Here is a 26,258-nt window from a genome sequence, read left to right on the forward strand (position 1 = left end):
ATCAGATGTGAGAAACATTTCTGTGAGGTGTATTTATTTTTCAAAGTCTGACCACAGCTCCTCTGGAATGACTGGGGAGACATATTTTTTGATGTATACTGCAGCCAGTCACCAGAGGGAGCAGTTTTAATGGCAACCCAAGGAGCAACTTCCTATAGTAAAAATGAGGTCTATGTGGAAGTGCTAAAAGTTGCTATTCATTGAGGCTGGCTGCAGAAAGACCAGAAGTCACGTATACACCCAGCCATAAAAACAGACTTTTTACAGCATTAAAAAGCATATTTACAGCCTGGTTCACAAATGGCTTGGGTCTAAAACACTGATTTTACCATCTGCACATCACTGTACAGTGAGTGACTTTTTTTCTATCTCTGTGCTTTAGATGTTATTAGGATTGTTTGATTTTCCAATCAGAGGCACAGCTCAGGTCACGTGACCAGCGGGCACCCCAAAGAAAAACTCACAGATGGTGTCATAGCAAATGTGGCTGCGTCCACGAATTGGCTTCATTTCACTGTTTCAGGAACAGACGGGTGACGTCGCGGAGGCCTCGTCTATCTATGTGGCAACCTCACTTCAACCGAGTAAAATGACGTCAACTTTTTTTTTTTTTCTTTTACAGTCTATGGTTTTTATAACTACTCATTAATTTTTTTTCTTAGAGGAGAGAAAGTTGATCTAATATTACACAAAGATGCTTTGAATCAATACACACACACATGTACTCACACACACACACAAAAATGAAAACACACAAAGTGACTGACCTGTGAGGTCATCAGTAGGCCAGGAGCCCAGTTCACAGGCTCTACATGTGTAGTCATCAAACACAAACTCATTTTCTTTACAGGGAGTACACGTCCAGCAGCAGCTCACCTCCCCTTTACGGATCACCTGGAAGGAACAACATGAGCAATTTCTGAGTGAAGCTGTACCTTTGTGTAGGAGGTTTTATAGACCTTTGAAGGACAAAGTCGTATAGAGTCCATTTCATGTATGAAAACTAGCTAAGAGCAGTGAACACTCCACAGAAAGCTGAATAAGGGATCACTATCCTGCTTATGTAAACTTAAATCCATTTTTTTGTGGATAATTTGATATTAAACATCAACACCTAAAAAAGTTACCAGGTTATTAATCAGTACTTTTCATCTTACCTTAATCTGTCCTTTGGCACAAGGTTCACTGCACACTGACTTTATAATTGAGTCTTTGTTGGGCCAGATTTCGTCATCATCTATCTTCAAGCCGCTATTGTCCCAGCTGCCAACATTCACATAGTCATAGTAGTCCTTTCCCATCTTCTTGAAGTTCATTATTTCATACCTGTTGGTTAAAAGTGTTCTTATTATACTTATAAGACACATCAAGACAAAAAATCTTGCCATATGAACCTGAACTAAATGAGAAATCCATGGCAGCTTCACTGATGACACATACCTGCCAGGTGAGTCTCCATTTGCATCAAATAAGATACCTTCCCCTGACACGCCAGTGAAGTTGGTTTTCATCAGGAAGTCCAGCAGCGTGGCACCATCTATAGGTCGCATGGCATCACATAGGCCCTGGAGAGCATCAGCAGTCAGTAACATTCAGACCCACAGTTTAAAAAACATTGTTGCAGCAGTGAAACCACCAGGTCTTACATACACCTGTGAGCATTCCTTGTCCCATCATTTATCTATCAGCAAAGTGTTTACCTGATAACCTGGGCAGAGTGCCCGTTGCATGTTGTGCAGGCCATAAGCCATGGAGTAGATAGCATTGATGACGAAGCCCATCTTGGTGTCCTGTGCATACTGCTGCCGAAGTGACTCTCGCTCTGCAGACAGGTGGTTGGGCAGAGAGAGGAGAGGAGAGGGGATGAATTGGGTTGTAAAGAGGAAGGCAGGTGTATCAGAGAAACTCTTAATTTCTCTTTGAGTTTTATGACACGCAGAATGCTTTTTTTCCCTCCCTGACATCAAAGAGCACTCTTCCTTCTCTCATTTCTTCTCATCAGCCACTTCCCACCTCCCTATCACATTTTTTCTTTCAGCCTCTTTTTGTGTCCTGTTCATTTGTATTTCATGTCTCATTTCATTAGAATACATGAGACATGCCTCTCTTTGATGCTGCTCTCCCACAACGCTTTGCGTATGAATGGAGGGAATGAAAGAGGAAGAGCGAGATGGTTGGGAACCAACACAAAGAAATAAAGGGAGGGTTCACTCACAGCCACAAGGGATATCTGCAGATGAACCGGAAAGCTGTGTGTATCCATATGTGGTGGTGTGTGTGTGTAGGTGTGTGGGTTGTGCTAAGCCAGCTTGTTTGTACATGTTGAGAGTGCATGTTCATTGTATCATCTTCTGTCCACAAAATGAAGATTGGTATTATAACCGGTTTTGTTGACCCAAAACAATTCCTCCTCTTTTTCTGTCCACTGCAGATGGTTGTAGTCAAAACAGGAACACTTTACAGCTGTAACTCAGACACCTTGTGTTGTCTCAGCCCACACTCACTGCTACAGGTGATCAACATTTCACAAACTATCCCATAATATTCCTGACAACTCAACAAGCTTATAATCAACCTGCCATGAAAGAGACTACTGTGAAACCTTGAGTGCACAAAAAAGGCGACATTGTGTCTTGTGTGTGTACTTCTTTACTCACTGCTACAGGTGCGGTTGTACTTGCTGCTCTCCTGTGGGTGGCCTTTCAGTTTGCAGTGGAAACGATGCTGCCAGAACTCTGGAAACCAGGGGTTTCTGTGGTTGTTTTCAGGCCGGAGTTTAAGATAGTAGTCATCAAACCATTTCACATCAGCCGACTGGAGCTTGATGGTAATACCGCCAGCAGCTTCCCTTACATAGCCGTCTGTTACGTCATACCGGTCTGCCCATCCATCACTGCAAAAAAACAAGGAGAAAAGAAAGAGAAACAACCATTTCAGCAAACTCTGGATTGAATATGTTAATCTATGAGGATGAAAAGTGTCCACAGTCTAAATAAACTCTGCTTGGTCCTGTCTGAATACAGTGCAAAATCGCTTGATCATACTCCCATTCACAAGGTGTCTGCACCGCTGCATGGGCAGCAGTATTTTTTGGTCTTACCACTACAACAAAAAGCAGCCAGTCAGCATTTCTGCTCACAGAGTCTCTGTTTCTATCAAACTATGGATCACAAAAATCAAATCTCTAGTAGGTGTGCTGCTCCTTATTGCAAAAATTTAAGAGAGGCTGTGAACTTCTAATAGTAATTAATTTATCTGATTAATTGATTAATTATTCAACAACTTGAACTGTAGAAAACGTAAAGTTCATGCAAACTGAAATGTGCTGGGATGCAGAGATGATGGTTACTCATGTCAGCTACTGTGTGGATTTAAACATCTGTGTAAGGATGTATGTTCATTGTCACACGCACAGTCATCACCCAAACACTAACACATGTACTTGATGAGAGCTCCACTTTCCTTAGACAAGACACACCAAGATAATGATAGAGAGAAAAGCAGTGGAGCAGAGATAGAGGCAGCAGTTAGAGCAGATACTGTGGAAGGAGGCACAAACAGAGTGATTAGCAGAGAGTCAGAGGACATGTGGGAGGGAACTCTTACATCATTATGAGCAGAGTCCAAAATCTTTCATCATATCGCTGACAAAAAGGCACAAACACTGTTCACACACACACGCACACACACTCACACACACCAGCCGTGTGCTGCGATGATCTAGGTCAAATGGAGTGTTTTGGCTGCAGCTCAGCAGCCATGCCCTGTCAGACACTCGCAAGACGGATATAATAACCCCACAATACGCACACACACACACACAGAAAACTTAACAGTAATTGTCATTTTTAGGGGGTAAAATCAGGGTTTACTTCTCCTCTTGGAAGCACAGATTGCACAGTGTGTGTATGAGAGAGGGAAGAGGAGCGATTATAAGAAGAAGGGAAGGGGAAGAGAGGAGAGTGGATGAGAATGACTATTTTTCTGTCCTCCTTTCATGACTACTGCCAACATGGCCTCAAGCAAGACAATGATTCTCGGCTCTTCCAATCCAAACTCTTGTTTCTTTCAATCTTTTTCTTCTTTCTCCTGTTTCTTCTTCTTCTTCTTCTTTCTTTCTCTCTCCAGGAGCCTCCAGAGAACAAAACTCATTTTCTTCTACAGCGTGCAACCAGCCCTAGTCTGATTAGAAACTCTGCGTGTGTGTGTGTGTGTGTGTGTGTGTGTGTGTGTGTGTGTGTGTGTGTGTGTGTGTGTGTGTGTGTGTGTGTGTGTGTGTGTATCTGCCACTATATGTGCTTCTGTAACATTGCCTTACTCTGTCTTTGTCACCGTCTGAACTGTGCCCACAATTTAAGATGGAAACTGCAGAAAGGTGACATGACTGGGCACACATGTAACAATCCAAAGGCCTGTTTGCACGTGATGTGTGTGAATGAACTGTGTCATTTACTTAGGATGGCTGTGGAGGTATTAAAATCTCAGATACACAGAGTCATGTAACTCAAAGAAAAACTTGAATAAACATCTGAGATCACACCTCTTTTGTAGATGCGTATATCAATACTTCAAAAAAGCACTGAATTCAGTCTCAACTTCACACATTTAGTTTTACATTCTGCCTCAACTAGGCGTCTCCTCCTGAAGTATTGACAGTGACTGCTGAATCTTTTAAAGATCCACACTGCTGCCCAAGCCATTGACCATTTCAGTCTCTGGAGTCACACTGAGGACTTTGTCATTATCGAAGTGTTGTTATTGACACTTTCGGACACAGTGGGTGGAGGAGATAGAAAAAAGATAGGATAAGGAGAAAAGAAGAAAAAGTAAAGAAAAATCAAAGAGATTGGCAGATGGGCTGAAGACACATTCAGAGGTAAACAATCAATGATCATTAATCAACACTCACATCTGGTCAATAGATTCCTCCTTTTCCTTTGCACATTTTCTCCCTGTTTCCCCTTCATTTCCCTCTGTCATTAACATCTTCTGCTTTCTCTTTCACTTTCTAACTGTTGTCGATTGTTTCCCTTCTTCTCATCCTCAAGGTGGGTTGAATTCCATTGTACTCCATCCAGAAATACATCTTCCTGGTTTTTAAAAGCTTCTCTCGTCTTTTTTTTGCACAGTGACTGCATCTATGAAGTAACACAGCAAATTCACAGCACTACACTTCTTCCACATTTTGTTATGTTATAGCCTCATTCCAAAATGGAGTAAATTCACTTATAATGATAAGGTGAAAACAAAGTTTTTGTATTTTTGCAAGTTATTCAAAAAAACTAAAAAATTGCCTATACAAGTATTCACAACCTTTGACGCAAGTCTTAAAATTGAGCTCAGGTGTGTTCTCTTTCCATCAATCACCCCTAAGATGTTCCTATGGCTTCACTGGAGTCTACCTGTGGTAAATTCAGTTGACTGGCATTGGTGTGGAAAGGCACATATCTGTCTATATGAGGTCCCATAGGTGACAGTGCATGTGAGAGCAGACGGTAAGCAATAAGTCAAAGGAACTGTTCGTAGACATGTGAAACAAGACTGTCCCGAGGCACAAATCTGGAGAAGGGTACGGAAAGATTTCTGCTTCTTTGAAGATCCAACTGAGCACAGAGGCCTCCATCATCAGTAAATGGAAAAAGCTCAGAACCACCAGGACTCTTCCTTGAGCTGGTCGCCCGTCTAAACTGAGCAAAGAGCCTTAGTCAGGGAGGTAAGCAAGAACCCAATGGTCACTCTGTCAGAGCTCCAGCAGTCGTCCGATGAGAGACAAACCTCCCAGAAGGACAGCTATCTCTGCAGCAATCCACCGGTCAAGCTTGTATGGTAGAGTGGCCAGAAGGAAGCCACCCTTAGTAAAAGGCACAAGACAGCTGCTTGGAGTTTGCCAAAAGTCACCCAAAGGACTCTCAAGACCACGAGGAATAAAATTCTCCGGCCTGATGAGACAAAGAACTCTTTGATGTGAATGTTTGGCGTCATGTTTGGAGGCACTGCTCATCACCTGGCCAACACCATCCCTACACTGACGCATGGTGGTAGCAGTAGCTTGCAAGCCCAGACTTGAATCCTGTCAACCACCTCTGGAGAGATATGAAATGAAGGTGCACCAATGCTCTCCGTCCAACCTGATGGAGCTTGAGAGGTGCTGCAAAGAGGAATGGACCAAACTGTCCACAGATAGGTGATCCAAGCTTGTGGCATCATATTCAAAAATACTTGAGTCTGTAATTGCTGCCAAATGTGAATCAACAAAGTATTGAGCAAAGGCTGTGAACACTTATGTACATGTGATTACTTAGTTCTTTATTTTTAATACATTTGCAAGAATTAAAAAAAAAAACTTAAAAAAACGTATTGCATCTTTATTTCTTCCAACCTTCATATTCTTTCTGTCTGTGTCCCTTCTTTTCTTTCCCTCCGTCTTTCCTCTTTCCCTTCTGTCTCTCATAACTTCCCTTGCTCCCTTTTTTTCTATCTTCCTCCTTCTTTCTCCTCTTGAAATCTTTTTTCCTCTCTTTCTTTCTTTCATTCAGTTATTGCTTGTTCGACTAGCACCTGCAGCTCCTCAGAATGTATGACAAGCAACACTGACAACAACACGGGCACACTCACAACCCCACATCAATTAATCATCAGCCATGTGTTGCAAAAGTATTTTGAGAACAATGATCCCAGTGATTAGGAATCAGAAAAAAAAACAAGTGAAGGCACTCATGATGCAAAAATATATTTAGCGTTTAATCTAAATTTTAACAGATTTTACTTTTTTCCAGACAAGCTGTAAAAGCCAGATTGTTCCTGTTCTCTGTCTTGCAAAAATAGCCCCACAATGAGGGTTTGATCCTTGCCAGGTTAACACAGTGGCACTGAAATGCTGGGACAACACAAAAACAACCCCATTCCTTCTGGATCTTATTTACAGCATCTGTCTCATGATTAAACCACCATTTTTGTTTTCTTGTTCCTGTTTTGGTTCCCACGCCCTGCTGTGTTTGCAGTGTTAAAGATACCCAATGGTATCTGTTTATTAAAGGAGTTTATTAATAATAATTCTATTTCATTATCGTTAGTAAGTACCTAGTGACGAGCTGATGATTTCATGTTAGAGAATTAGACTATTTTGTTCAAAGAGGTCTGTCTTCACCTGGGCTTGTTTTTTATATCGCTGACTAGCCTTGCATCACTAGGGAATAACACATTAAATTTTTAGTCTTTTATATAGAAAGCTTTCATTTTAGCGTCAAAGTTTATCACAAAGCTCAAAATAAGTCTTCATGATCTTGACCTAGAAAAAGTAACTGCTTATAGTTCATGAGCATCTCAAAACATAACTTAAAAAGTGTGCAAGAAGAATACCAATCTTAAAGCATCTTTGAACAATCAAAGTCAACTTTCGGCTGTTGTACCTGTTCCAGACTGAGGATGTGTTTCACCTTTTTCATCATTATGTGTTGCAGAGTATCAAGCTGGGACTCAGCACCTCAAGGACAGGAGTATTTATTATCCTCTCTGGACAATGAACTCTGTGTTCAATTACAAAGTGTCAGTACATGGAGGTGGAGAGAACACGGCTTTAAAAGAGATGAGAGGAGCTAATGGGTCTGACTTACACACTCGTAATGTATGAGAACTGATGGTCTGTTGTCCGACCCAATTTTGATCTTACTCCAACTTCACAAACACCACAAGCAAACAACCTCACACATCTGCAAATGATGCAGAGAAGTCAGACTTGCACTCCTTCAATACAAACAACTGCCGCCTATAGGGTGGTATAGAAAAACATGTTTACAGATCTACAGACAGCCGCAGTTTGTTATTGTGTGGGTATTGCATCAGCACGAAAAGATCTTAGAGGAAAGAGTGTTTATGGGAGAGCTAAGCAACTGCGTACATCTGTGTGTGCGTGCGTGTGTGTGTGTTTGTGTGTAAGACAGAGAAAGAGATCATTAATCAAGCTGATACATCACTCTTTTTTGATCAAGATAACTGTCCTTAATGACATCCTAGTACCCCCCCCCCTTCTTTCTCTATGTCTCCAAGCCCAAGGCCGTTGTCATGGTTTCCAGCCCACGCTCAACCTGCTGTCTGTACTTTGTGTCTCGTTAGAGTATGCACACACACACTGACACCCACACACAGACATACACACATGCACAGAAAGACACACACAGACTGACTTTTTAACTTCATTATCCAATTAACAGTAGATGTCTCAACCAATATTGAAAACGCTATTTGCATAATAGTACAGTATGCCAGTGTTAGAGGCCAACACACTACCTTAAGCACAGCTTTAGAAAGCCAGCTCTGCACACTGTGGCCAGAGGCTATCGCCTTCCTACTCTCTTCATTACTGTATAAATAGAAAGTGGAAGTCATTTGTGGATAATTAATAGTTTTTGGCTGGTTCGCTCTTTATTATGCAGTCTGTCTTAACTCAGAAGTGTGATTCACAGTGGATTTTTTTCTGTCCAGGGGGGTCTATTTTACATATCTCATTGGTTGAATTGACTGTCTTTTAAATGGTAACTTCTTTCTTTGTGCTCTAATTTATTTGTTTTCTAATAAAGATCTTGGTTCTTTCTGCATAACAGGATGTTAAAACAGGTGTTTAAGTTTCATGTCTCTTATTTGTATTCCTGGTAGGCTTCTCTTTTGTTTAAATTTAGTTTTGTAGTAATTTCATCTGGAAAATGAATTAGTGAATAAATGAGGGAGACTGTTTTATTCATTTAGAGGATTTACAAAAATTGTGTGAGAACCACAAACCAGAGCTTGATTTCAAGTCTGTATTTCTAAGCATTTTAAAGGGGCTGTGAGGAGATTGAAAGTGATCCTAAAAAAGGCTCCCTTCTAGATTTATACCTGACCGTTACCCACATTTTAAAATGAGATTATCAGCACCAATATTGCAGGTTACAGGTTATTTTAAATTACAACTTCTTAGTTTTCAGTTCAGGCCGACCAGGACCAGATTGATTTACGACACGTCAAGGTCTCTATGACAACACTACGCCGGCTGACAGAGTTTAGTTGTGAGAAGAGGTAAAACACAGATATCGGTGTTTTACTCTGCTGAAAATTATTTCTGTGATTAATTCTGTACTGATGGTGGGCACAGGAGCCTAACTGTCAGACAGAAAAAGCACAGAAGAGCAGAAGAAAGCTAAATGGGAGAGTGATACAGCTACAGCCTACAGATAGCCTACAGATACAATGGAGCACCAGGCTGCTGATAGCACTACATGTGGCCAGCTACAACAACGTTCAATTGATGTCACTATTCAAACCATATCACTATGTACTGTTCTGATAAATATCTTACCCTGGCACATTGTATCCAGTAAAAAGTTGTCTTCAACAAAGAAATTTTGCTTCCATCCAATCTCCATTTAATTCCAAAACAATTTTTCAGTACCACAATGCTGTGTTCACATCCAGCATGGAAAATCGCCTACTCTTCCACTTATTCACAGTATTAAGGATGCATTTAGGAATTGAAACATAGTACCACTTGATTTTTATGTGAATCAGTACTCGGTACTACAGACAGAATTCAGTCGGACCTATAAAAGTACCAAATTCAGTACCTATCCCTACTGCAGAGTGAAGACTGTGGAAAATAAGTCTTTCTTCAATTAGAAAATAAGGAAACATGGTTTGTTGCACACAAACCAAGACTGTCTGGATAACACAAACCAAGAATGTCTGGATCTGGTTGTGGGTGGCGAGCAAAAGGTAAACTAAGAAGTACAAAAGAATTACATGGTGACACTTGTATTATAGATAACTCAAAAGAAGATCTGGTAGTACATTTCAAACCTTATAGCTGAGCAAGGCCACCCCTGATGAGCCTTTATTTAAGTGAAAGTTAGTCAATTATATGTGATCAGTGAATGAACTGCAGTGTTTGGAGATTAAAGCAAACGTTCATTTGTGTTCTTCTTTCCTTTGACCTCAGTCGTGCTGCACTCAGCCACAGTACAGCTTCAGATCCTGTGGCAAACGAATGCTTGCCAGTGTTTAATGAGAGGGTAGTGAATGGAAACATGAGTTTCTGTTTCAGAGCTATTAAATAAATATACATTGGGGTACAAATTTGCTTGTTTTTGTAATAACTGTATATTAGTCCAGGTCTGAAAAAAACAACATTCAGAAATTCTGTGTTGGTGAAATGTAAGAATCTGATATGAAGCTGTGCTGTCAATGGGTCACTTTGGATTTTAATGCTGGGGTTCAATAATAACATGCCACCCGACCCCAACCCACCCACTCTCTAGCTGCCATGGCAACCTGGCAGAGATTCTAGATGAGCATCTGCTGCTTACAACCATACTGTAGCCACACACACAAACAAATACACACACCAGCAGTCCACCAACCAAACCTGACAGCATTAATTAGCTGGACAGACAACACAAAGAACACACATGGACAGTTACAAGCAGAAAGAATGAATAATGGATGGAAAAACAAGAAATATAAGCCACTCTGTGGCTCTGAATGTCCTTGAACATCAAACTCTGGCACATGCGGCTCTGCTTTGCACGTTATCAGAGGATGGCATGAATATTAGCTGGTGTCTATAGGCCAACATTAAATGGGTTATAGGTAAGGACTCTCCAGGCAGCAAAACAGAATTAACAGTAATTTTATGATCACCCAAATATCCGTCATGTTTTTTTCCAGTTTATCTAGCAGTATCCAAGCTCTTCAATCAAAATGTCTTAAAAGCAAAAACATAATAATTGTTGTTATCCATGAATTTCCAAATTTGCTGTTTAGCAAGAAAGCAAAAAAAAATTGTCAAGCACATTATTAATATTACTGATTCAAAAATTACAGTTATTTACTTTCATTCATGAAAAGAAAAGTGTGTTTTAGTGGTTCTATTTATTTTTGATTCATATCTGACCTCTCAGGGAATTTCAGTTATCTGGTTAAAATTTGGGTGCAAATCATAACATCAGTTTGAAACTCTGGAAAATAAAGAGTCAGCACTTCATGATGCTAAGAGGTTTGCTTGTTTTTGCAACAGGTGGTCTAAAAGATTTGTTTAGCACTGTGCACAACAGATACATAACAGAAAGACAGGATGGTCTCAAAGTGTCCAAAAGAAGCTGATATTATCAGAATCACTGCTCTCCAAGCAAAGCTTCAAACCCTCGAGTGGAACTAAGGCTTTGTAATGTTGTTAAATCAGTTTGGAAAAAAAGTTACAGTCATGACATAGAGAACCAGTTAAAAAAAATAAAATAGAGGGTTAATGGGTTTGAGTGAACTGTAATCTGAAAAGAAAGTAGTAACCTCTACTAAGCCAGGAGACCACATCTATCAAGAGCCAGGAAAAACTGAGGTCAAAGGTCACGATGATGGCGAGTAAACCCATTTAGCAAAATGTCAAACAGAGCAACACTTAACACTGTGTGTGTGTGTGTGTGTGTGTGTGTGTGTGTGTGTGTGTGTGTGTGTGTGTGTGTGTGTGTGTGTGTGTGTGTGTGTGTGTGTGTGTGTGTGTGTGTGTGTGTGTGTGTACATGCGCACGCAAAACACTAAGAGATAGATAGATAGATAGATGGATAGATAGATAGATAGATAGATAGATAGATAGATAGATAGATAGATAGATAGATAGATAGATAGATAGATAGATAGATAGATAGATAGATAGATAGATAGATAGATAGATAGATAGATAGATAGGTCTGCCTGCCCATCTGTCTGTCTGTGTTTATTATTTTCCCAGGATATGAAAGCTATCTGAGAGCATTTTTGCTTCCTTTACTTACCTTACCGTTAGGTCAAAATGCTCTGTATGCTTCATTTTTGCCTTTGTTCAATCGGGTTTGAAAAGATTTTGAAAAATAGACTGAAATGTAGTCTGTATTAGCTCTTGACCTGGAAACTGTTTCTAAAAAACAGCAGTGTGGTCAGTTTCTTTGTCAACAAAGCTTACAAATTGGTGTGAAGAAGTTGATGACAGAGGCCCAGCATCTTCTTGATTTTACTAGTCTGTGAGGGAAGAGTGGCAATCCAAAAGTTAAACTATTTTCAATTAAGAGCACAGCAACAACAAAAACCACTGAAAGTCTTTTGACTCTTACATGAGGTATGAAAAAACTGAACTGCAGATGTCAAATAGACCCTAGGTTCTGCCATCACCAGATTATGCGGCCAGTGGACACAGGCCCTTGAAGATGTCTCATTCATGGGCCGGTGATTGCAAAATATTACCAAAACCAGGAAGCTGTTACTGTTACCCTCCACAGGGAAGAAAAGAATACAAAAAAGTTTCAAGGAAAAGGCTGAAGTAAGGAAGAATTATGAGCGATACAGGTGCCAACAGAGACTGAATATTGGAGCTGCGTTTTTCAAATGTGTCTCATCAGCCAAACTGGGTTTCCGATCGTAGACCATAGCTCTAAAGGAAACAGTATGCTAAATAACATTTGACATGCCCTGACTTTCTCAACTGTCTGTGAAGATGGGTCATACAGTCAAAGTTCCCCATCCCAATCCTTCTCACAGTCTCCCACACACATTTTGTTCAGACTTGTTTCAGGCAAACAGAGCTTCTCAAAATTTGGCGATTTTTCTGATTTTCCTCAGGCTTCAGGCAGCTGACTTATCTTTGATTTATGACATGGGAGACAAAAAACTGTCAGGGAAGGATACAGGGGGAGAGAATGGGAGATGAATTGGTGTGAAAAAAAAGTCAAATTTATTGCAGGGACAAGAAGAGGATGGAAGAGAAAGAAAAACCATTCACAGTTCTGAGCAAGTAAAACATTTTCCCTAGATTACTGTTATACTCCTTTTTATTGAACAGTAGGCGGCAATGTTCAGACAGCCCAGTCTCATTCATTTTGTACTGAGTCACTGAAGTAGCTGTAGCTCAGTGAAGTCCACTTAGGAAGAGGGAGAGGAAATAAAGTGGCAGAAACAAAGACTACTTTCTACTTTCTTAGAGGTGAAAGTGATTTCTTTACACAAAATGTTCCATTTCTAGCATGCTAACTGTAGCAGTTCTTAAGCAGGTCCAAAGACCTCTCTAAACTCACTCCACCTGGAAATGTCCTGGATGTCTTAAAAGCAATGGGGATGACTTGTTTTCAAGAATAAGCTGCAGCAAAAAAAGAGGGACCCCCTGGGGTTTCATACTTTTATTCTCGAGGACATGCTATGGTGGAACAGTGTTGAAGGCAGCACATGAGAAAACATCCAATTCACTTTGTTTTCATACTGAACAAATTTAATCTCAATCAGTTTAAGTGCCAAGTGGGTAAAGAGAGGAGGTTCAGAAGGAGAAATAAGGTATTAATCACAGCTTTGACAAAAAGAGAGCAGAAGAAGCACAGAGGAAAAAGACAGAGGGACAGTAAAGGGTGTGTGTGTGTGTTATGTTCTACCCTAAACCCCATTTGTCACATTTTATCTGTTATTCTACAGAAGAGGACTGGTATGTTATCAAGCTATCAAGCTTCTTAATCAAAAGCAGCAGGAAAACACTTCTCCACTGATGTCAAAAGAATGACAGAAACAGGTAAGAGATTCACTCCCAGAAAAACTGACAGGAGAAGGAGAGGGGTAATACAAGCAAGTGATCCACAGTGTGGATTCAAAGCAACCTCCGGTCTAAGAATATGAGACAATGCAGAAGTGCTAAAATCTGCTGTTTCTCAAGTGTTTGCTTGAGGCTGGCTCCGGAAGTACCAGAAGTCACATACACACCAAGCCCCCAAAAAAGCCATTTTCAAAGCAGAAATTAACCTATTTACAGCCTGGTTCAAAAAACGTCTCCTGTCTGAGTCGTTAATTTTACTACCTGCACCCACTGTACAGGGGGTGAATTTTTTTCTAACTCGGCCATTCAGAGGATATTAAGATTGCAAGCTCCCCCAATAAGAGGCACAGCTGAGGGTCATGTGACCGAGAGGTGCCATATGGCGCAGCCCTTGCCACTACCAATATGGCCGCCATAGCCGATGTGCTTAATTTTCCGTTTCAGAAACAGACAGGTGACGTCGGCGAGACTACGTCGATGTTTTATACAGTCTATGGTGTGAACACGGCACCAATCGGCACTACAATCTCTTTCAAACTGATCAGGATCAAGGATCACAATACACATATATTCTGAAAAACAGCAAATAAATACACTGTTTAGCACAGTGTATGTCTTCACAGTCACTACTTCAAGTAGAAAACAGCTGCTGAAGTGTGACTCTTTCTTTTATTTTAGTTCCTCATACAGAACTCGGTATCGGCTACAGAGAGAACAAAACACTAAAAGAAAACATCAGGTGAGGTAACAGAGAAAGGAAAAACTGACTGGTGGGGGGTGATTAAAGAAAAAGAAGCAGAGCAAGTCACAGACAATGAGAGCCTGGAAAGAACACAGCAAAGAGGGGGTGAGGTTAAAGACAACTAAATCCACTGAGATAAGAAAGGATTGAGAGAGTCAGACAGGCAGAGGATAAAGTGACACCGATATGATCTCAGGGGGAGAGATAGATTGACTGACAGAGAAAGAGAGAGGAGGATCAGGGAGGAGACAGCAGTGTTTCGTAAGGTTGGACAGCTGCGTTTTCGGTGAGGTCAGAGGAGAGTTTGAGGTAAAGAAGAGAGTTAAGCAACGCACATGGGCCCATAAAAAGAGAAAAAGCAAGGAGGATGTTTGGGGGAATGAGTTACAGAGATAGAGGCTGTATATTCTGTCTATTCCTCCTGGTCTGGCCTCATCACTTTTTATTGCTCCAAACATAAAAGTGTCATTTCTCATATTCAGCACAGCACCTATTGTAATATCACCCGCTGAGGTAATGCGCCACCAATACAACATCACTTTCTCTCCCCCGTCGCTATTGTTTCTGTTTTATCTTTATCACCAGGGCGCCCTTTTGATCTCCCACTCTCTCATCCTTTTCTCTGCAGCTTTTCAAACCTCCTCTCTATCATTTTCTTTTTCTCCCGGCTCTCCCTTACTTCTTTATCTCTGCATTCAAAGACCAGCGTGCCAAACCTAAATCATGTAGCTGAACTTTAAAGGCGCTGCCCTAGCCTGGAGCTGCACTGCAACTGAATGTGAAAAAGAAGTATTCTCTGGAAAGTCATCCAGGTTGCATATCAGCCAAGAATAAAAAATTACAGGCTCGAGTCAGGATTTTTCTTTGTCTATTATCTGCTAAATGTTGTATGTTCATTGAAAGAAATATTGTCTATGGAGATGTGAATTTGTTGTGCAAAAAATGACAAGGGCCATTGCAAGATAATTAGCTTGTCTCTTCATCCCAAAAGTCAGTTCTTAGATTTCTAATACCAATAAAATTAATCTTCATTTTATTGATAGACACTCAAGTTCAAACAGACCACTGCAGAATAACTGCTGCATGTAGGCTGGAACGGACATTATCACAAACAGCTTGGCCTTGTGTTAGCCATTAGCTCAGGCTGTATCTTGCTCCTGTTTAGCTTTCTTCTGCTCTTTTGTCATTTTCCTGTCTGACAGTTACGCCCCTGTGTCCACCATCACTACAAAATTAATCACAGAAATCATTTTTAGCAGAGAAAAATACAAATATCTCTGTTTTATCTCTTTTCACTACTAAACTTTGTCAGCCGGCGTGGTGTTGTCATAGAGACCTAGACGCGCCGTAAATCAATCCAGTCCTGGTCGAACCGACCTGGAAGCTGAAAAATAGCAATTAAAAATACTTTTGTGACTTTTTGAAGATCACTTTCAAACTCCTCACAGCCCCTTTAAGATAAAGTCTATTTTGATAGAATATGTCCGGTATGTACTGTGTTGATAACTACAGAGCAGCTTCAGGTTGTCATCCATGTGGATACTACTAGAAGCTAAACAGCTGGCTTTATAGTTGACAACACACACATTCCATTTTTTGAACCCGAGAGAAAAAAAGGGAATTTAGTAAATAATCACGTAAGGTAGAAACACAAAAAAACACAGAATAAAAAAAAAATCAAACAGAAAATCGAGACTTAAAAAAAAAAGGAATTTTCAAGATTTTCAATTCAAAGCCGCCACCTCTGTATAGAAATGTAAAGACCCCCATTCACACCAAACACATACACACTCACATGACACACTCCTTCCTGCACAGATGCAAATACACAGCCCTTAATGGACAGTCTTGTGTAACCTAATGATGGACTGGTGGCTTAGAAGCAGCAGCCAGAGCTTTTCTCTGCTTTACACAATGGCAATAATTATACTGGATGTGCTGTGTGAGCACACTTAAGCACACTAACATACATACACATAAACTACAAGCCTGTCTGTTTGACAGCAGGGATTAGACAGGAGAGGTGCAGCTAATGCCCAGTAACGAGACATCCAGCTTATCGCCCACAGAATCGTGTCTGTGTTAGTGTGTGTGTTCGGGTGTGTGTGTTCGTGTGTGTGTTCGTGTGTGTGTGTGTGTGTGTGTGTGTGTGTGTGTGTGTGTGTGTGTGTGTGTGTGTGTGTGTGTGTGCGTGTGTGCGTGTGTGTGTGTGTGTGTGTGTGTGTGTGTGCATGTATGTGTGTGTAGAGAGAAGGAATGAGAGAGTGCAGATCTTGATCTCGAGCTTCATGTTATTGTAGATTTCCCTCATATCTTTAAAAGGCACATGTTCCCACCTCTGCTCTCTTCTTTCTCTTTAGTCATTCCTGTCTGTGTTTGTTGAGTTAATACCAGAAAAGGTGCTGTTTTGAACAATGGAGCTATAGTTACAAATATGATTAGGGATGGGTACCAGATTAGGTTTTTATATAGGTACCGACTGAATTTAGTCAAAGTACTAGGTACCAATTCACGTAAAATCAAAAGGTACCATGTTTAGGTACTTAAATGCATCCTTGTGACTGTAAGGGACTGAGTGGGAAGAGTAGGTGATTTTCTATGCTGGACATGAGCACAACATTGCTAGGTTATACATTAAAGTGGAAATATGTTTAAGTAAAAAAATGAGATTTTATTTTTCAACAAACTAATATTTTTTACCACATAAACACAAAAAAGTGCCGAAAATTGGTATCAGTGAGTACCGATACTAATTGCCAGGCACCAGGAATCAGTACCGTATCGCTTCAGATATGAAAGGTACCCATCCCTAAATGTGATGCGACATGTTAAAAAGCAACAAATAATTAACTCAAAATTTAAGTAAGAGATGAACACAAAGAATACAAAGTTTTATCTGAGATTATGTAATTAGTTTACTTAAAAAACCTACACTACTGTTAAAAGTTTTAGAACAAACCATTTTTTCAGTTTTGTGGGTTTTTTTTTTTTTAAGTGAAGCAGTTTAGGTCCAACAGATAGTTTGAAATGGTACAACAGTAAGTGGTTAGGCTGCCAGAGTTTAAAAGAAGTTTAGGTTGCATCAAACTGAAATGTAATTCATATTTCACAGTTACGTAAAAGGCCCTTTCACAACAGAAAGCTCCTCTGCAGCACTGGAAATTGATTGAACTCTCGACTGAAAAGAGAGTTTACCAGATAATACTGTTCTTTCCACCAAGCCAAGATGATACAGTTCATTTTTCATGAAGAGGACACAGTAAATAAAAAGTATCACTCCTCATATCACCTGATTCTGATTCAGATAAATGAAGTACAAATTTTCCCTTGGTAAGATAAAAGTTATTCACAAAGCGTCTTAAGCCTTAAGAGAGCCTAAGGTGAAGAACTGATCAGAGGACAGAGGAGGACTTTTAAAAAGCCTAAAGCTTCATAATGGTGTTGGAGTTTCCCAACCCACTAAACACAATTTCTGCCACCTGAGACAGCTGTTTAGCTGGAGATCCACCCCCTTAACGGTCCAGTAAATGAGCATACAAAACTCTATAACAATCAAACAATTATATCAAAGAATCCGATGTCAGCAGCCATAACCTAAATGGTAGCCTCCAACACTGTATGAGAAGAACTTCACTTTGTGCTGTAATCTCCGCTCTCACTTGGGATTGCAGCACAGCGTTTCTCACAGCCAAGCACAATGTGGGCGCAAGGAGGGAGAACGATGCATTGATTTGTTGGGCAATGAGCTCCCAAGTCTGCCCCTTCCCTTGTGCCCTGATCCCAAGACCCAAGTTCCCGCTTAATACTCTTTTATTCTCCTCCATGAACTCTGTGTAGTTCTTTTTTTTATCCATGTCATTTGTTGTTTTGGTTGTTCTGCCAAATCAAACCACTTTTTAAAAGAACATCACTAATCTCAGGAAGTGCTGACAGCTGAGTCCGTGCCCACCATTAAAATCAAATACATTGAGTTGTAACATTACAAGGATAGACAGGAAACAGAACAATAAGAAAATCAGTACAATGGACGTATGATGAGGTATGTTCAAACACTGAAGCTGTCACAGTTAATCTAATTTAGCTGAGTTTCATCATGATTATACAAAATTAATGTCATGATTAAACATTTCTGTATACAGTCTGAGTTATGCGATCCGTTGGTTTTACTGTCCATTCATTACCAGGATTGCTTCAGATTTTGGCAGACTATGTCATTTGTAGCAACGGGGTCATCAACACCTTCTCACTGAGATCAAAGTTTCTGTCCCCTCCTTGCTCAGGGCTGCTCTCAGAGACTTTCTAAGTCACTCTTAAGCTAAGACTCCTTGTTAGCATTTCTTAGGATAAGTTAGGAGCTCTCTGAGAGGACTCAGAGAAGCGTTGTGAATGCAGGCCCAGAGATTTAACTAATGGAAAATGACTTTTGTTTCAAAGCCAAACTGGGCTTGACTCATTCACACCTGAACAGGTTGGTACTTGTGAATTTGGCCATCTGGCTCAAAATGATGAGCCCCAGGCTCCAACCGGACCTGAAGTAAATTTGTGGGTAAAGAATTTGGGAACTGCCCTCATTATAATAAGAGGACACAGATGGAGGCATTTAAATAGCACACAAATAAACATCCTGATCCCTCCCCCTTACACACACACACACACAAACACACACACACACACACACACACATACACACACACACACCCACACACACACACACACACACACACACACACACACACACACACACACACACACACTAACTTCTGTCTCACTGAATCTCTGACTTTCTATAATTTTCTGGCTCTCTGTCTCCTGTGTTGCCATGGTAACAAGAAGTGCGGGGGCTGTGATGCGGCTCACATCACACCCATCTCACTGAGCTCACCGGAAGAGAGAAAGTGAGGGAGACAAAGACCAATGGGGGAAAGGTTTGTGTATGCACGGCTGGAAACCCACAGATATCCTGCAGATCACTGTCAAAAGCTACATCTTGATGCCACTCAATTTGATGATGTAATTTAACACAGGTATGGTTATTAATTATAAAATAGCTCCGGAGTCAGAGCAGGTTACCTCGTTTGACAAGATCATAATGATAGTTTAAATAACTGTTATGGCATCTCCTAGTTATTTAACTGAGGAAATTAAAGTTATCCTCATCAATACAAAGTTTTAACCTGGTGTATACAAAGAGGTATGGACGGAAGCCTGCACTGATCATTTGATACATGTGGAACATCTGGTGACAAAGAAAATGTTGCCCATATAAGTTTCTATAGTGAATTCTCCAAAATATTCTGACATTATCCAAGTAGGCTGCCAGTGTGAGAAAACCAATCTTCAAATTAATTCCTCCAGACTCTGAAGGTGTACCCTTTCACAAAGCATGCTAATTGCTAATTGTTGCTAGGCGCCGCCCTGTTGGTTATGGCTACTTTTTGCAGCAGCTCTCTCTTTTCTTTGTCCGTTTCTTGTGATTTTTTTTGTCTCTTTTTCGTAATCTTTGTATTTGGAGTGGATCATTACTTTGTATGGCTCATTTGTTGGTCACGGACACCAAACTTTTTGTGGCTTCAGTGATATTTTTACTACTTTTTCTCCGGTGTTGGTCTGGAGATCCTACATGTAACCATGGCTGCATTATTTATATGTGAACTCAGCTGTTAGCAGCCTGTAGCATGTCAATGCTAACTGGTGTAAGGCCTGATGTCTTCCCACAAGGTGAGGATGACTTGCTGGTTCTCAGGTGTGAGCTAAGAAGTGTCGACATCGACCTGTCCTCCCATCCATCATTGTTGGGAACGTAAGATCTATCTCCAATAAGATGGACAAGCTAGCTGTGCTAACCCAGCAACAGAGGGAATACCAGGGGGCAGAGTAGCATCATGATATTCACAGACATGGCTAACAAAGCTAACATCAGACACCAACCCCACATTGGAAGAGCGTCACCTGCTGTGAGCAGACAGGATCCAGGAGACAGAGATGGAGCATGACTGAAGAAGCTCAGTCCTGGACCCTGTGGAGGTGGAGGCTGGCTGAACTGGAGAATGATGGACAAGCTGTCATCATCTATTTTCTTATGGACCTTTTTGCACTTTCTATACACTTTCTTACTTTTGTTTTTCTTGATTGCTGCTGTGACTTCAATTTCGTTGTACTTGTTACAATGATAATAAAGTTCTTTTCTATTCTATTCTAATGTCCAAGAGTCGTTGCGGGAGCAAAGGAAGTAGTCCTGGTCATGTAACAACAACAGAGTTTGGGTGCCAGTTATATTGCACAGTTTATATGCTTTGCCTCATTTGATGGTATACAGTTTGACTCTTGTACATTTAAACATTTCTTTATATACATTGTGATGAAATTACCAAAGAATAATGACTCCTTCTGCATGCTCTAACAAAGCACCCCCCTCTGCCAAGCAAGGACAAAGATTTATAGGATCCATATAGATCTAGAAATGTTATCTCCATCCAAAAGATCATAAAAATATTTTAAATGCGAGCGTTTGTGCCTAAGGGTGTGTAAAATCTATCCATCTCTGGTCTAAAACTGCTAAATTGTTGGTTCATAACAAGACAGTGGCATTTAACACCCTCCCTCCTAAAAAAAACTGAGCTTCACAGTGATAATTAATTGTCTTTAAAGATCTCCCGCAGTGAGGGGCATGTCTAAAACCAAACTGGATACTGTTCTGAGGGTGGATGGGATTTTAAAGAAAGGCTCTTGACATTCCTTCCACCTTTCTACAAACCTCCTCTTCAGAAAACCGTGCAACCCTCTTGCAGCCTATTGCAAATCAGTACATAAACAACAGCAGTACCATCAGTCAGCCAAATTTCAGAAAAAGAAGCAATCAAAACAATGAGGAGGTCCGGGACCAGTTTTCTCCACTGATTGTCAGGAGGGCTGAATCAGAGTCAAATAACCCTGAGAAACCTATGGTAGAAGCCAGGCTAAAACCACTGAGTTATAAAAAAAAAAAAAAATCACCCCTGTACAGTGTGAGTGGATTATTAAAAACAGCGATGCAACATATTAATCTTCACTTTAGCTGAACACCCCAGAAATTCAGTAACAATCACTGAAACTCCACTAAGTCCTGAAGGGACTGATTTAAAAATAAATGTAAATTTGTGTTCAAGGGACAAGATTTTTGCAGTTGTTAGTGGTCTTGTTTCCATTTGAGGTGGATGTAGCATCATTAGGGGCACATGCCCAGTGGCTATCCTGCAGACAATCTACAGAGGAAAATAATTAGCTTTCAGAGCAAAAGAAGTGGGACACATTGGCTGTCATCCAACTACAACTTAGCTTTTTTATCCTTGCATTTACACATTTGCATTAAAGTCCCTCTCATGATCTAATCATTGACATTTCATCCTAGATTCTTTTTTCTCAAGTTGCTCGTTTGACTGAAATCAATTCTGAGTCAAGAGAAGAGAAAATCTTGGCTCAAATACCCTTCATCATTAATCTGAGTAACCTCTGGCTGCAATGGATGCCTGAAAATTGGTAGTCTCGCCCAGACTGCACACAATCCTCAGATGATTGCTAATGAGTCCCAAGATTGCGTCCTCTGTGCTATCTACAATTCTCCTTATTCGAGTCCTGCTTGGTTTGTGTTAGTACATCTCGTGCTTCTTGTGTGCAGTGTGTGTTTGTACTGAAACGAATTGGGACTGCTGAACAGAGATTTCATGCATTCTTCTATTGATTTTATTATTCACTGTAATCATTTATGTGAGGCTAATGTATTAATGCAGCTCAGACTATAATGTTAGGGCATTTGAAAAAAAAAATATCAGCATTCTGTTCAACCAAAAACAAACATCTTGCAATTTTTTTCATGACAGAGTTGTTCATTTTTATCAGAACAACTTCAGAAACCAACAGAACACAATCTTTTCCTTCATATATTTGCAAGAACCAGCCAAGGCAACCCATTTTCTGTTAATATTTAATTAAATCTTCTGACCCATTTCTTGCTGTAACCCATTAACACATTAGGCAACTGAACAAAATGCCTGATGAATCAGTACAAGCATCTGTTTCGCTCAAAAAACAGCTGACATCTTAAAAAACTCAATAAAGAAGAAAGGTTCGATGTGTGGGTATATTCACATCTTCTCCTGGGTTACCAGGGGTCTGACATATCTCAGCCCATCATCACAGTTCATATTTCTCTTAATTACCTTTGCCTGGTTCAGTGTCTGAGCTAAATTAAGGGCCTATTCATTCCCTGTCCTTACGTTAGAGGAGACAGCAAGGCTACTCATTACAGATGGCCTTTCAGATACGTGATGGATGAGAGGCAAGTGCATTTATCAGAATTAAAAGAGGAAGAAAATGTTCTTCAGACTATTATGTAAAATGCAGAGGAAGAAAATGACGGCTGAAACTGAAAACATTTGAAGAGCTGAAAGTGTACTAAGAAAAAAATCTACAAGGTTCCTTGCATCCTGATGAGACTACGCTTGTACTGTTGTTATTGATCAATCTCAAACCGGTAACGGCGAGCTAAAAGTACATATGAATTCATGTTGAGAAGATCAGAAAAAAATCCTGAAATGAAAGAAACCTATTTTATCCCTGTGTGACTAATATATCAATAACTGTAGAAGGCTTACTTTGTCTGCATCTGCTCATGTATGTGTGTGTACATGTCTACTCGTGTCTGCATTTGAGTCTGCTGAGCCACTGGGCTGACTGACGTAACAGTCGGTTTAATCCCACAGTGTAAATCTCAGAAAATGAGCAGTAAAATGCCAAACTGGGAACTTCCATCAGCCTAACTGCATCAACAACAGTTTGTTTTACCAACACACAAAGTCAGACACTCACGCAAGCACAGACATATATTTAGTGGATAACCTCCTTTCTTCCTCTTTTTTTTCCCTACTGTTGCTGTGTCCCGGTCTCTTCTGCCTGTCTGTCTGTCCCCACCTCCTACCCCCTCTAATTCGCTGCACTTTTCCCATTGGAGTGCTGTAAGAGGATGAGGCCATTCCCTGTGAGAGCAATAAGAGGATGAATATGTGTATGTAGATGTGTTTGTGTGTCAGCCCATGCCGACGTGTGTGGCTTGTGGACATGCATAATTTCTTGTATGATGCACACAGTGGTAACCATGTGCATCACTGTACAGGCTTATACATTTTTTCAATTTGCTCAAATCATTTGTACATCTATTTGCATGCTGGCATAGGTTAAGTGTGCATGTGTGTGTGTGTGTGTGCCTGTAGGTATGCCCTACATATGGAAAACCTCTTAATTCCCTGTCTAGAACCTCTGAGAGTTGGAAATACATTAAATTCATCTAAATTCTTCTTTTGTTCTTGAATCACCATATGTTTTCTTCAGCTGAAGCGGCAGAGCGAGTCCTAACAGTCATTAATCAGCCTGACTCCAACAGCAGGAGCAGAGAGAGGGGAAAGATGAAGGGAAAGTGACGCAGAATGTGTAACAGAACAGTCAAACAATTTGATTTTCAGAAAACTGCTGAAGAAATCACTCATGGTGTTGTGTATAGAAGGGGATGGTGAGCTTGTAGGCAGAAGGGACTGCAGTCATTGATCTTTGCTTTGTGTTATGACAGAAGTTTGACTTTGAAGGTCTAACCCCTCGTACTGTATCTGTGTGCAGTGCCAACCTGAAATACTCCACATTAAACATAAGCAAAATTACTGACATGTCCACATGAAGCAATTTATATATTTTTTTTTCTTTTGTTTGTTTGTTTTTCAGGAACAGTCCTGCTCAATCGTCTCCTACTGGGCTCATTACCTGTGTGTCAGCGTCTGCCTCGAATCCCTCCTCTGCCTGTTTGTTGATGTTTTGGTTGTATCAGGACGTTTCTGGGCCAAGAGTAGACTTGGCTACCTCAACCAATCACAGCAGGCCCAGCGCACAAGTGACGTTGTGTGCTGATGATAGTGAGTGGAACATAGACGGTATAAAACATGGACGTAGTCTCCCCAATGTCACCTAACTGTTTTTGAAACGGAAAATGAAGAACATCGACTATGGCAGCCATATTGCTAGTGGCAAGGGCTTTGCGACCTTAATATCTTTTGAACCGCCAAGTTAGAAAAAAAATTCACCCACCGTACAGTGTGTGCTAATGGTAAAATTAGCAACTCAGACAGGAGACGTTACTTGAACCAGGCTGTAAATGGGTTAATTTCTGCTTTGTGTATGTGACTTCTGGTACTTCCAGAGCCAGCCTCAAGCGAACTCTCGAGAAACAGCAGATTTTATCACTTCCACATTGTCTCATATTCTTAGACTGGAGGTTGCTGCTTGGAGTGGAAGAAGCTACTCTGAGCGGCTACAATAATGGACGTAACACTGAGCAAGAAAAACACAAATGAAGTGAAACAAAACGCCAGACAGATGATGCTTTTTCCTAAATGAGGGTGAAGCTTGCCTCGACTTTTACTCATTTTGGCTCACTTGGAGAGCAGTATGGGGTGAAGAGCGCCGAGAGTTGACTTTTTACTGAGCAGGTATGTGTCAAATAACCCAGTGATTAGCTTGTGCTAACATGCTAAGTCAGATGCGCAGCCCTGGAGTCTCTCCCACCTAGCAATGCGATGCTGCAGGTGGTTGCTGGGATAGTGAGTGTGTTCATGTAGTCATGGTCTGACAAGTGACAAAAATTCCTGCAGACCCTACATTTATACTTGAGTGAGGAGTGTTACTGGATGGTTATGATAAGGACTGAAATTGCTGATGCTTATATATGAGCTTCAATCACACAAACAAAAACAAAAGGAGAAGCTCTTGCATCATTCACTGTGCAAAGATGCTCCACGAGTGACAGCTTTAACATTCTGCAAATTTTGGAGCTGTGTGTCCTTTTAGAGTAGCTCACTGGTATGTTATGGTCCTTCTGCAGGAACCAGCTGGAAATAAGCACGATGACAGCAACATGTTTTACAACTGTGTCAGCTAAAATTAAAATGTGATTACACAGAATTTATCTTTACTGTTTAATATAGTAGAGTGTTCCCTACAGCAACCAAGCAACCATACAAAAGAATGCAATCCTCACCAAAGAAAAATAAGTTGTAAATAGAATCATACTATAGGCAAAAACAGATAAATATACAAAATACAGTTAGGACCTAGGAGCCTGGTTTTAAGACTTCTTTTTTTAATTTGGAAGAAATGAGGCTTTAGTTTTATGGTTAAGCTATTTTGAGTGTTGTGTTTTTTGACCTTGTGAACCAAAACACCAGTACAGTGCACACAGCCGTTTGAGACAGAAAAGGATGATTTAGTAACACCAGTGTTTTCACGCTTACAGTAATACAGGGGTCTATGTGCAACAGAAAGCTGATGTGTTGGATTCCCTGAGTCTTTCCTGTGAAACATTCATGACTAGACCGCCTCCTCAAGTTTAACATAGGCACCAGAAAGGAAACACTAAAAAGTAATGACAGCACAGGAAAAAGGTAAAATGTCACAAAGAAAAGAGCAGGAGGAGAAAAGACAGACAGTTTCTGACAGAAAAACCTGTGAGTTGAATAAAATTGCCTTTGATTTTGGGTTGTTTCAGTTCAACAGTCTTTTGATCGGCTGTCTTGGAGGACTTCACAAAATCTGACGACAAAAAAATGAAAGTGCTAGCCTTCATTTGGGATTTATAATGTGAAGATATAAACCTACTGACAGAATTCTTTAATAAGAGGTTGATGCTTTTGACACCAAGGAAGAGAGACATCCAAGGCTCCCTGCTTCATAACTTTCTTCTTTTGTCAACAAAAGAATGCCAATAGCAATGACAAACAATGTCTTTAAAAGAAAATACTGTCATCACTTGAAAGGTGATAACTCCTTTACTGTCATAAGAAAACAAAAAAACAAAACAAAACTGAGTATTTCCCACAGCCTCAGAGATACAGAGTTTTGTTCTGAGTTTCAAAGATATGTCTTATAAGT

The 26,258-nt window shown here is 40.4% G+C and overlaps 1 protein-coding gene across 3 annotated transcripts in view; it reads right to left on the reverse strand.

Moving 5' to 3' along the window:
• grm5b (glutamate receptor, metabotropic 5b) overlaps positions 1-26,258 on the reverse strand; it is an 80,552-nt gene that overhangs the window by 20,543 nt on the left and 33,751 nt on the right. For all 3 annotated transcript variants that reach the window (XM_074678924.1, XM_074678925.1, XM_074678923.1), the window contains exons 7-11: positions 2,658-2,893; positions 1,701-1,822; positions 1,441-1,565; positions 1,158-1,326; positions 768-894 (exon numbers count right to left, since the gene is read on the reverse strand). In XM_074678924.1, coding sequence (XP_074535025.1) covers positions 768-894; positions 1,158-1,326; positions 1,441-1,565; positions 1,701-1,822; positions 2,658-2,893 — 779 coding nt within the window. The remainder of the gene's footprint in view (positions 1-767; positions 895-1,157; positions 1,327-1,440; positions 1,566-1,700; positions 1,823-2,657; positions 2,894-26,258) is intronic.

The sequence above is a fragment of the Halichoeres trimaculatus genome, unplaced genomic scaffold (assembly GCF_033239565.1).
Source record: "Halichoeres trimaculatus isolate MK-OKI-2021-1 unplaced genomic scaffold, fHalTri1.1 fHalTri1_scaffold_9, whole genome shotgun sequence".
In the NCBI taxonomy this organism is placed as follows: domain Eukaryota; kingdom Metazoa; phylum Chordata; class Actinopteri; order Labriformes; family Labridae; genus Halichoeres; species Halichoeres trimaculatus.